Here is a 12,576-nt window from a genome sequence, read left to right as displayed (position 1 = left end):
ATTTGCTCCTCAGTATCTAAATGTTTCCTGATATGCATTAGGCATGCAATAAATGTTTCCTTTAAATTAACAAATAAATCAAAGCATAAATATTTATCTTTTCCTTGATTGAGATTTCTATATATCAGGTATATCTGGGATCTCCTCTAGGGTCCAGTAATTGGTCAAGGATATTTTAGTGGCCAAGTCACTTCAGGAGAAAATGGCAGGAAAAACTTTTTTTGCCTTTCTGGATTCAATAGATTCACCCACATATTGTTATTTTGCTTAATTTTCTGTTGTTCTTGGTGCTTTTCACATGTGAAGAAAGTTTGTTTTGTTCTATATTTTATAAAGTTTCACCCTACAAAATGTTACTACTCTGTAATGAGATTAAATGTCATTGTTGACTTGAAAACCTAATTTACATACTGAGAAAAACATAAGAAGTCCTGGATATTTTTATTTTCTACTTGGTAGTTAATAAATACATTTGAATAGTCATACCTTTTCAAATGTGACTTAGATACAATTTTACCTTTTCAAACATGACTTAGATACAATTTCTTGTTGGTAAAATCTAAGAAAATGTGAACTTTTGCAAACTTTTTATTACTATAGAAAGCAATCTTCATGACAATGCTGTACAATACTATTTTAAATAATAATTTCTCTTTGTCCTTTTATTTTCATGTTGGGAACAAATATGTAAGTATTAAATAATTTTGGCTATTCTATTTTTTGCGATATTTTTGGTCACATCCAATTTAATGGTTCTATGTTATATTCTTTTTTTCTCCCTAGAAAGTCAAATAAAGGAAACCAGTTTACCCTTTCATACCTACAGAAACATGAATGAAGATCTTAATGTAATGAAAGAAAGAGTTTTAGGACACCCATCAAAAAATGTACCATTGAAAGATGAAAGAAGTGAATTACATTCCAGGAAAAAACGTCTTATATCATATCCAAGATACGTTGAAATTATGGTTACAGCTGATGCTAAAGTGGTTTCTGCTCATGGATCGAATTTGCAAAACTATATACTGACTCTAATGTCAATTGTAAGTAAACTTAATGTGACTTTTATATTTCCTAAAATGTTTAGCTTAATGAAATTTTAAATGTCTAATTAAAATTTTTTTTTCCAAACTTTTTAGATGTAATTTTGTATCTAAGTTTAAGCCAAAAATAAGATTTCATTGAAGTTTAGTTTAGATAGAGGTATAGCAAGTATCCTATTCTGTTACTTGGACACCTTTCTAAAACATTTAAAAATCCACAAAACCACTTATAGAAAATGCTTGAATTATTCTTTACTTCATCACATGAATGGCTTCTGCCCTCTAGTGACAGGAACTGTCCTAGTTGCACTGATCTTTTGCTCTTTGAATCTGAATTTTAAAACCTCACCCTATTTCTGCGCAGAGGGGAGAAGATCCTTTTTTTATTATGACTATATTCTCCAAATCAGAAATTTGGACACCTAACATCTTAAGTTATACATGTATTTATGGTGATAAAGGGATAGGCTATTACTAATAGAACTGTCCTAACAAATTTGGAATTTAAGATCACAATAACTCTCAGGGTCCTTGATCTGATGTTAATACCTTTGTCAAGCAGTGGTAGTGTTAGTATCCATAGAACTGTATTCTAGAGCTGGTGAAGGGTGCCAATTCTGTGTGAGTGGCATCGCCCTTCATCCTTACATGTATGTGTGTGAGAGAGTGTGTGTGTGAGTGTGTGTGTGTGTCTGTATCTCCCTCCACCACCCTGGGACATTCCTGAATTAGACCTGTTATTTTAGAGTAATCACTAAGGGTAGCCATTTTCATGCTAGTTCAGTTGATGAACTATTGGCCAGGCATGGTGGCTCACGCTCGTAATCCCAGCACTTTGTGAGGCTGAGGCGGGAGGATCACCTGAGGTCAGAAGTTCGAGACCAGCCTAGCCAACATAGTGAAACCTCATCTCTACTAAAAATACAAAAAATTAGCCAGGCGTGGTGGTGGTGCCTATAATCCCAGCTACTGGGGAGGCTGTGGCAGGAGAATCGCTTGAACCTGGGAGGCAGCGGTTGCAGTGAGCTGAGATCATGCCATTGCACTCCAGCCTGGGCAACAAGAGTGAAACTACAATTAAAAAAAAAAAAAAAAAGAATTACATAGCCACCTATTTATAGATTCAGGGTATTCGGAACATATCTCATGACTGGAAGTACTTCTATTCACATATAGGGAATTCAGGCCTACTTAGTTGAAAAAACTTAGCCAGTGCATATCTATAGGACATTGTAAATTTCTCTTAGCTAGATATTACCAGTTCATTGTGACATGAAGATCATAAGATACAATAATTTTTCTAAAATATGACATTTTACCTTAAATTCTTATTGTTATACCATAGTCTATGTTACCTAAACACAGTATCTGATACTGTGGGTACTCAATAAATAGTTACTGAAAGTATGAATGGAAACATGGTTAAAGTATTACTAAAAGTAATATTGTTTTTCAGAATTCAGTGCATTGTGATAAATAAAAACAGAGATATATAAAATATTTTTTTGAAATTGTGTAAAATTGACCCTTATTTTGTTTACTTCAATTAAATTTTTGTAAATGACAACAGAAGTATAGATAGAAATTTATCCTAATTACTTTTTTTTTTTTACTTCTGAATTTGAAGTAAAATTACCTACATGTATTACCTAGATGTATAATTATCTAAATGTTAGTATGGCAAACTCTAAATTATGAAGGGATTCTAATGAAAACTATGATGTGGAGGATGTCAATTGTTATGTACAAGATTGTATCAATTTTATGGAACACTGGGATATATTTTGCAATAGAAAATGGTTAAAGGAGATGGCATTCATTAAGAAAGTTGGGGGAGAGGATGTGGAAAAATAGGAACACTTTTACAATGTTGGTGGGATTGTAAACTAGTTCAACCATTATGGAAAACAGTATGGTGATTCCTCAAGGATCTAGAACTAGAAGTACCATATGACCCAGCCATCCCATTACTGGGTATATACCCAAAGGATTATAAATCATGCTGCTATAAAGACACATGCACACGTATGTTTATTGCGGTACTATTCACAATAGCAAAGACTTGGAATCAACCCAAATGTCCATCAGTGACAGACTGGATTAAGAAAATGTAGCACATATACACCATGGAATACTATGCAGCCATAAAAAAGGATGAGTTTGTGTCCTTTGTAGGGACATGGATGCAGCTGGAAACCATCATTCTCAGCAAACTATCGCAAGAACAGAAAACCAAACACTGCATGTGCTCACTCATAGGTGAGAACTGAACAATGAGATCACTTGGACTCGGGAAGGGGAACATCACACACTGGGGCCTATCACGGGGAGTGGGGAGGGATTGCATTGGGAGCTATACCTGATGTAAATGACGAGTTGATGGGTACTGACGAGTTGATAGGTGCAGCACACCAACATGGCACAAGTATACATATGTAACAAACCTGCATGTTATGCACATGTACTCTAGAACTTAAAGTATAATGATAATAAAAATAAATAAATAAATAAAATAAAATGTTGAGATACTTAAAAGAACTCAAAAGTTATGCAATATATATCATAAAAACATTATATATATATGTATCTTCAGTACATCAAGGCAAATTTAAAACATTAATATTTTTATTAAAATGTTAAAATTTTTTCTCAGAAAAAAATAATTGTTTACTGGAGTCAGTAGTCATTCTAGTAAAGTGTTTCTCTCTAATGTATTAGAACAGATAAATATATTTTGTCTAAGTGGGAACTATTTAAATTCATTTTGTATTGATGAAATAAATATTTTTAACCTTAAAAAAATAAAAATAAAATAAAATAAAATAAAAAAGAAAGCTGGGGCTGGGCTTGGTGGCTCACGCCTGTAATCCCACCACTTTGAGGGGCCGAGGCGGGCAGATTACCTGGAGTCAGGAGTTCAAGACCAGCCTGGCCAACATGGTGAAACCATGTCTCTACTAAAAATACAAAAATTAGCCAGGCGTGGTGGCACATGCCTGTAAGCCCAGCTACTTGGGAGGCTGAGGCCAGAGAATCACTTGAGCCCAGGAGACGGAGGTTGCAGTGAGCCGAGATCGTGCCACTGCACTCCAGTCTGGCTGACAGAGTGAGACTCTGTCTTAAAATAAATAAATAAATAAATAAATAAATAAATAAATAAATAAATAAGGAAAGAAAGTTGGGTGGGAGAGATACTGAAGGAAAATTGTTAGAGTTGATAGATTTTTAAAACATGGTAAATGACAGATAACTATTGTCAGTGCTTTGGGCATACTGACCAGAAGGAATAAAGGAATAAACACAGGACTAATTTTGGAATAGTTTCATGCATTTTTGGTGACATCACCACCCTCAGAAAGGTTTTGTTATCTACATTTTACATAAAAATCAGTATTGGCCAGTCACCATGGCTCACACCTGTTATCCCAGCACTTTGGGAAGCCAAGGCGAGTGGATCATGAGGTAAAGAGATCAAGACCATCCTGGTCAACATGGTGAACCTCATCTCTACTAAACACACAAAAATTAGCTGGATGTGGTGGCGTGTGCCTATAATTCCAGCTACTTGGGAAGCTGAGGCAGAAGAATCGCTTGAACCTGGGAGGCGGAGGTTGCAATGAGCTGAGATTGTGCCACTGCACTCTAGCCTGGTGACACAGCAAGACTCCATCTCAAAAACAAACAAACAAACAAACAAAAATCAGTATCATCACTTTTAGAAGATATTGTGACATACTTTGAGATAACTAAAGTTGTCCATGGAAAGTGTAAAGCCGGAGTTAATTGAAGGGAATGCAGACAGACCTTTTGACTTCATGGAAAGCAAATCTGCATTGAAACAATGCTTGAAACAACAGATCAATGCATGTACTTCTCATTTTCTGGATTTTTAGGCCTACTAGAAGGAGAGCAGGTTTCTGTTGAAGACAGAATTTTTATAGACACAGTCATCTGGTTTGTGTTAAGCTTTTATTCTCAGGGAGATAGATGCAGCAGAATTGAGGAAGAGGTATGCATTCCAAATAAAGTGGGGTAGGAGGAAAAATTAAGGAGGGTAAGTCTCCCTTTTGAGATACTTTGAGTTTTTGTATATGCTTTCTTTCTTCCTAAGTAGCCAAATTTTAGATGACTTCTAAGCTACCTGGGTTTAGTGCTTTTCTTCTCTCTCACTGAAAGATTGTTCAAATGAGGACATGGGAAAATTAGTAGAGCCTATGGTTCTATACATAAATTGTTGCTTTTTTATTGGCTAAAAAACAGTGATCACAACTATATTTATGGTTGCAAAAATATTAAAGGTGAAAGGGAACTTAAGAGAAAGAGTGACAAACTCTCCCTGTTTTACCTGGAACTTGCTCAGTTTTGGTATTGAGTCTTATGTCCTTGGAAACCCTTCAGTCCTGAGCAAACTGGGACTGTTGATCACACTATGTAGAGATCAAATCTAGTCTAACTTGTTTTATTGCTACTTGTTAAGTCCATTTCAAAAACCGCTTTAAAGAGGTAAGAGAAATGCTATTCGCACGTAAGCGTCCACAGATATTTCCAGTTTAGGAAGGAGCTGTTCAGGTTTTGCCCATTTTTTCCAGTTTTTAGAAGGCACTAACTGCATTTATTCAAACACACACGTGGATTATTGGTGATACTCTGATCACGGTAATTTAGGAAAAGATCAAGACAATGTGACATAGGCTTGGTATACGATAAAGACAAGTTCAAAGTGATGAAAAAGAATTTTTGTCTGTGAGCTCCACATATAATGGGGGAAATAAGGGAATGCTTTCAGGATTGAGCAAATGGGTTATATACACAACTTAGATTATCGACCCTTACTCATCCTGCGCAAAGTAAACAACTGTGCTGTCTTCTTAAACTTTTTCTTTGCTTTCAACAATTTAACGAAATATCTGAGTGCAGTGACATTGAAATAAAGAATGTGACTTAATTCACTTTTTAGTTGCACTTAACGTTGTCAGAGTAGACTAGAGACCCTCCTTACTCAAAGGGTTTCTGGAATTAACATTAAAATTAGTGGGGAAGGCCAGGCGCGGTGGCTCATGCCTGTAATCCCAGCACTTTGGGAGGCCGAAGTGGGCAGATCACAAGGTCAGGAGATCGAGATCATCTGACTAACACGGTGAAACCCCGTCTCTACTAAAAAATACAAAAAAATTAGCTGGGCGTTACAGCGGGTGCCAGTAGTCCCAGCTACTCGGGAGGCTGAGGCAGGAGAATGGCGTGAACCCGGGAGGCGGAGCTTGCAGTGAGCTGAGATTGTGCCACTGCACTCCAGCCTGGCAGACAGAGGGAGACTCTGTCTCAAAAAACAAACAAACAAACAAAAAATTAGTGGGGAAGAACACACTTGTGATGTATAATATATCTAGTGAAATAGTGTTTGTGTTAAATGAGCAGAGATACTCAGCTGCCATTCTAAAACCTTTATCCTTAGGGAATTTGGGTGACAACACCAGGTTAAAATGGCATTTATATATGCATTATCAAGCTACTAAAATGTATGTAGACTAGAGCAACTTTTTCTTCAGTATATTTATTTTGATACTCAATTTATTATTTAATAGACCTTAAATATTTACTAAGTATTAAAAGACTTCCACACTTCATTGTGTTTCTAAAAGTTTGACTCTATAATATTCACCCTCTTGCAGATTTAATAATGTAAATTTAAGGAACATCACGTAATCCTCAAGAATTAACCCTGGCCGGGCGCGGTGGCTCAAGCCTGTAATCCCAGCACTTTGGGAGGCCGAGACGGGCGGATCACGAGGTCAGGAGATCGAGACCATCCTGGCTAACACGGTGAAACCCCGTCTCTACTAAAAAATACAAAAAAAATTAGCCGGGCGAGGTGGCGGGCGCCTGTAGTCCCAGCTACTCGGGAGGCTGAGGCAGGAGAATGGCGGGAACCCGGGAGGCGGAGCTTGCAGTGAGCTGAGATACGGCCACTGCACTCCAGCCCGGGCGACAGAGCGAGACTCCGTCTCAAAACAAAAACAAAAACCAAAAAAAAAAAAAAAAGAATTAACCCTTTCATTAAAATATGGTTACTAATATTAGAGGCATGTATCAACTAAAAACCCTCATTTGCATTACATTGACTTTATACCATTACTTTCAATTTTGTTGGTTGTTTTTACTGATGTTATTAGGATGGGGAAGATTTTTAACTACATTACAATAAAAACTAATGATATGCTTTCATACTTGAGGTGTAACCATTTATATTACTTTTCCCTTCAATTTATTGCTCTGCATATTCTTAATTATTTGCACATATTTGCTCTGTATGTATGTAGAATTTCATCATTTTCAATTTGAAAATGAAAAGATCTTTCTGATGAAGTTAAGAGTAATGATCTTTGTAAACATTCGTTTGTCAAAATCAGTTTTTTATAGATGACTTTGTACTTCTTAATGAAGGTGGCCTATGAACATACCATATATGAATGTTTGCTAAAGCTCTATCTAGAAATTATTTTCAAAATGGTTGGTAAGTTAATGGTGATAGCAATTTGTTTTACGCTTTGTATGAACTATATTTTGCCTAGAATTTTCTTAAAGATTTCAACAATACAATTCATACCATTTCTTCTTCACTTTTCATTAAATATCCATGAAATAATAGTATTTACTATTTTATGAAACCTATAAAGAAGTAAGAACTACTTATGTGAAGGAAACTAACATTTAAAGAATAAAAGATTAAATACATTTTAAGTAGATCAATAAAAATTCTAATACATAGCACTCTAAAATGTAGTGATTAAGGTAATATATTAAAAATATTAAATGGCTTTTAGAATAGGATGATACATTAGAAATCTGGTCTGGTGTTTCCTAAAGTGTAGTCTATGGAATGGAATATCAGTCCTGTGATATGCTCCATGGGGGGCAGTGGGGAGCTAAGGACTTTGGTCATATAGTTGCATGAAATGCTGTATATAATATCTCTGTGTCACAGATTTAATATATATCTCTGTGTGTGTGTGTGTGTGTGTGTGTGCGTTAGCCTATTCAAGATTCCATGAAGGTATCTAATTATTTTAGCTCATTTTTCAAACTGTGGAATGATTTTGTTCTTTGAAACAAATGTCTTTCACAACTCTTCCCCAGCAGCACCTGGTTAATATTAATCCAATATGCAAGGACATTGTGACCCAAGGGTACCCAGTGCCTCCACTTGGATATTACGGACATTAAGACAAAAAAAAAAAAAAAGATAAACTCATTTTCCAGGGTTGAACAACTAGCTTGTAGCTACTAATAGAGCTGGAACTAAAGCCCGGGTCTGCTGACTGCCTAAGGGCTTCTCTGAGGCCACGGGCAAGTGACCATAACAGGACAATACCAGTGGCCAGGGGATGTGTTGCAGCAGGGTTTTGAAATGTCTTGAAATGTTTTTACCAAGAACTAATTGGTTCAGAATGCTGAATAAAGATCAGATAAAGTAGTCAGTGCTCTAAAGCCAGACTGTACAGAATGAAAATTGGGTTCTGTTTGCTACCAGCTGCCGGATCTTCAGTGTCTTACTTAACTTGTCTGTATCTTACTGTTCTTATCTGTAAAATGGACACTGTAGTAGCTCCTATCTCATAAGGTTTGTTGTGATAATTAAATGAATTAATACATTTAAACTTGAACACATCTGGCACACGATAAACATTGAATAAATATTTTATGTATCATTTAATATTTACTCATTTATTATTTACAGCAAACATAGTATCCTATCATCAAGGCAGTCTAATTTGGGATGGTGGTTTTAAGAATGAGAGAAGTGCATTGTACATACTGCTTCAAAAATTCTCTGAGTACCAAATGGGCCTTGTGGCTATTCATTGCTTGAATCACAATTTAGCTGTATTGAATAGAGTCATTCAATAACAGCACCTTCAAACATCTAAATATAGTTAAAGGTATACATATATTCTACATGAGCACTTAAATTATAAAGGTCAGTAAAATAATAAGAGATACAATTAGAAAAAATGAGCATGATGACATTCTTAATTATTTAATGAAATATACTATTTTAGTGTAAAAGCAAAATATCATCTCCAGGACTTTCTTTGGGGGAAGTTAAAATTATGTAAATCAAACTGTCTGTTTTTATATCTTTTACTCCCAGAGGACTGTGAGTTAAGGGCAGAGATTATGCCTTGTTTAGCTCTGTATATTTCGTAAGCAACACAGGGTTTGATGGGCAGTAGATATTCAGTAAGTACTAAAAGAGATAATAAAACAATCATGCTTTTGGATACTTTGCTTCCAATTTAGACATACTGTGATAATTAACTTGAAACGCATGTACTAGAACTAGTATTATGAATATCTATATCTATATCTGTATTATGCCTTTTCTTCTGAAAAAGCTTTATAAGTAGCAATAAGAGTAATGGCCACTGTGATTGATCCCTATGATCCTGGCCCTAATCTAAATACTATTTGCATATCATCTCATTTAATCCTTATAGTAGCCTAGAAGTAGATTTTATCAAATGGCTGTTAGAATTGGAACCTGTGTCTGTTTGCCTTAAATAACTATATTTTATAGCCAGTATCCACCTTGCATAACAATAGTTTGCATTATCTTTTCCCTAGTGTTACATTTAAGGATATTTTGCTGTAGTAATATATTTTAAATTATACAGTCAGAATATTGGGACATTTTTTCCAAATTCTAGCTTGCAGATGTATCACTTTTAAATAAACGTGCAGCATCTGTTTCCTTCCAAAACTGGAAGTATTTTTGTGGTTATGTATTTTATAGCTGATACTATAACATCCAGATTTTCATTCATAGTCAAAATACTTGGGACAATGGATATAGTAGTTAGCCATGTTAGACACTTCATAGTGCATATGCTCTTTTTTCTTGGACTACGGGATATGCATATTATTCTGAGACACAGAAGTCTTCACAGCTGTTTTTCATTTATCGGGGAAAAAGAGCTTTTATAAATACCTTTGAGGTGTATCTTTTACCTTATAATTTGGCTTAGAAAAGCATCCATTTTTAAACTCACAGTATCAAGCATAACTCCAAAATCATAATTACAGGTGTGCTGTTTTTCCCCCCATGATAGATGTATTTTAAAACATTGCATGTAAATGAATATTTATAAATTCAACTGTAAATTCACAGCTCCTATTTTAAAGTGAGAAATACTGCATTGCTAACAGACCTGCTTGAATTTGCCAATCAGCTGACCATCCCTGTCTTAACTTGCTGTCAACCTCGCTGGGGCTACCTCCACTCTTGCCAAAACATGCTACTACCAGAGCCAAAGTCATCACTATAGGTTCAGATGACAAACCTGTAAATATCTGAGACTGCACAGCCATAACAGTAGTACAGATGCTGGACTATGTATTTATGCTCATGCTGACCCTACAGTGTCAGCAGCTCTAAAGACGCTTTTGGCTCTAGTTCTGGTAGTAGTCCATTTGGCACAAGAGGCATTGACAGCAGTCATGTTATATGTTGTGGTGAAGCAGCTTTGACTGACAGAGTGAGGACTCCGGTAGTGATACTTCTAACAAACTGTAAGCTCCACAAGGTCAGGGCCTTTGTTCTCTTCCCTATATCTGCTTCTGTAGCCAACAAAGCAAGGAGTAGATACTGAACGTTTATTTATTAAACAAATGAGGGAAGTAGCACACCCTGGAGCAATTGCTGCTTTGACTTAGGCAGTGGCCAACAAGAAGGTGATCTAGGGTTTAGCAGCAGTTTTCTTTGCACAGGTAGCCCAGATCCAGAGTGAGGTATGTCTCTAATTAAGTACCAGGCAGAGGCATTGGCCATGAAAGACACTCCTACTGCAGTGGCAACCTCTATAATGGCTACAAGGAGAGAATATGAATTAGCGAATGGGATGGCACCTTGATCGTGAATCATCAGTGAGCCCATGCAGAGCCCATCCAGAGTGCCTCACATTCTCCGGTCCTGGAAAACTGAGGACCAGGTTGCGACTCATGACCTCTTCTAGGACTGTTTATATGATTCTAGATGGATCTGTCTCTATGGATTCTGATAATGCTAAACTTTAAAAATAATAATCATATTTGGAGTTGGAAATATACTACTGTGGCTGAAAGGTTAGGTGAACTATCAGAAAAGAATAGGTAAAACTTACATATTTTTATGGAATATTGTAGTCATGTAAATTGTGGATTATGACACAGAATGAAGTGAATTTCTTGCTGAATCATCCATAACAGCAGTTCCAAAGTCTAACATGTGTTCAGAACACTTGAGATCTTGTTAAAGTGCAGACTGTGAATCATTAATCCAGGGTGGGGCCTGAGATTCTGTTTCATATCAGCTCTAGGTTATGTGGATGCTGCTGATCCATGGATCAGTCTCAGTAGCAAGGTTTAAGATACTCAAATTTTGAGAATCTTTAAGATGCCTGGGTCTCAATCCTGCAGATTCTGATTTATTTGGTAAGGGACGTGGTGTGAACATGAGGATTTGTTAAAGCACTCTAAGAGATCCCAAGATTCCTACGTACAGTGCAATTGGAGAATTGATACTCTGTGACTGATTTCAACTTACTTTTGAGAAGAAATATTCATTTTAAACAACTAATCCTACATTTTTTTACATGCAGGTTGCAACAATCTACAAAGATCCAAGTATTGGAAGTTTTATACACATAGTAGTGGTAAAATTAGTTATGATTCACCACGAGGAGGTAAGAAACAGGTCTAAAATTAGTAACCTTAGTTGTAGTAAGTTTTTAGTGACAATACATAGAGATTATGGAACTCTTATTAGAAATGAAATGTTTTTAAAGTTTGCTTTAAAGACTTGATTTGAAAACGAATGAGATTACCCTTATGTGTTGTGATGGAAATAAAATAGAATGACAACAGTGTTTAACTGAGCAAAGGAAAAATGAATAAACAAGTCAAAAATAAAAGATTAAAAACCTTAGTATTCATTTTTATAATCCTAATGTCAGAGGATTTAAAATATAGTAGTTTTTAAAAGTTTTTCCTAAATATTGGATGGTTATATTAAGAAGATCGAATTAGATTCAGTTTTGATCATGTTTTAGATATTGCTAAAATATGTTGTAGTTAATATATGAAGAAGAGATGCTGTCACTCCTTCATTTCCCTGTGAGAATGCTATTTGATAAATTGTGCAGATGCTGATAAACTTGAAAGGAAAAGAGGACATTAATATTTTGATACAGTATTGCATTGCTTATTTTGCATAGGAAGGGCCAGTCATTAATTTTGATGGTGCTACCACATTAAATAACTTTTGTTCATGGCAACAAACTCAGAATGACGTTGATGATGTTCACCCTTCCCACCATGACGCTGCTATTCTTATCACTAGGTATGATTATAGAAATAATCTTTCCCATACAATCCTTTATTCTTCCTTCCTGCATGACTGATACTTCTTCTTAATTCTTTGTTAATAATACACAGAAGTGTTCTACGAGAATTTGTACTACGAAAGAAACTATCGAATAAAAGCATTCTTTTGTTCTTT

At 35.6% G+C, this 12,576-nt stretch overlaps 1 protein-coding gene across 1 annotated transcript in view; it reads left to right on the top strand.

Annotated features, from left to right (window-relative positions):
- The window catches only part of ADAMTS20 (ADAM metallopeptidase with thrombospondin type 1 motif 20), a 211,085-nt gene that overhangs the window by 45,154 nt on the left and 153,355 nt on the right, over positions 1–12,576 (top strand). The window contains 3 exon segments of the mRNA XM_031650426.1: positions 784–1,043; positions 11,678–11,761; positions 12,293–12,417. Coding sequence (XP_031506286.1) covers positions 784–1,043; positions 11,678–11,761; positions 12,293–12,417 — 469 coding nt within the window.

Source organism: Papio anubis, chromosome 9 (assembly GCF_008728515.1).
Source record: "Papio anubis isolate 15944 chromosome 9, Panubis1.0, whole genome shotgun sequence".
NCBI classification, from domain to species: domain Eukaryota; kingdom Metazoa; phylum Chordata; class Mammalia; order Primates; family Cercopithecidae; genus Papio; species Papio anubis.
The sequence above is the reverse complement of the archived record's forward strand: the minus strand, read 5'-3'. Positions and strand labels throughout refer to the sequence as shown.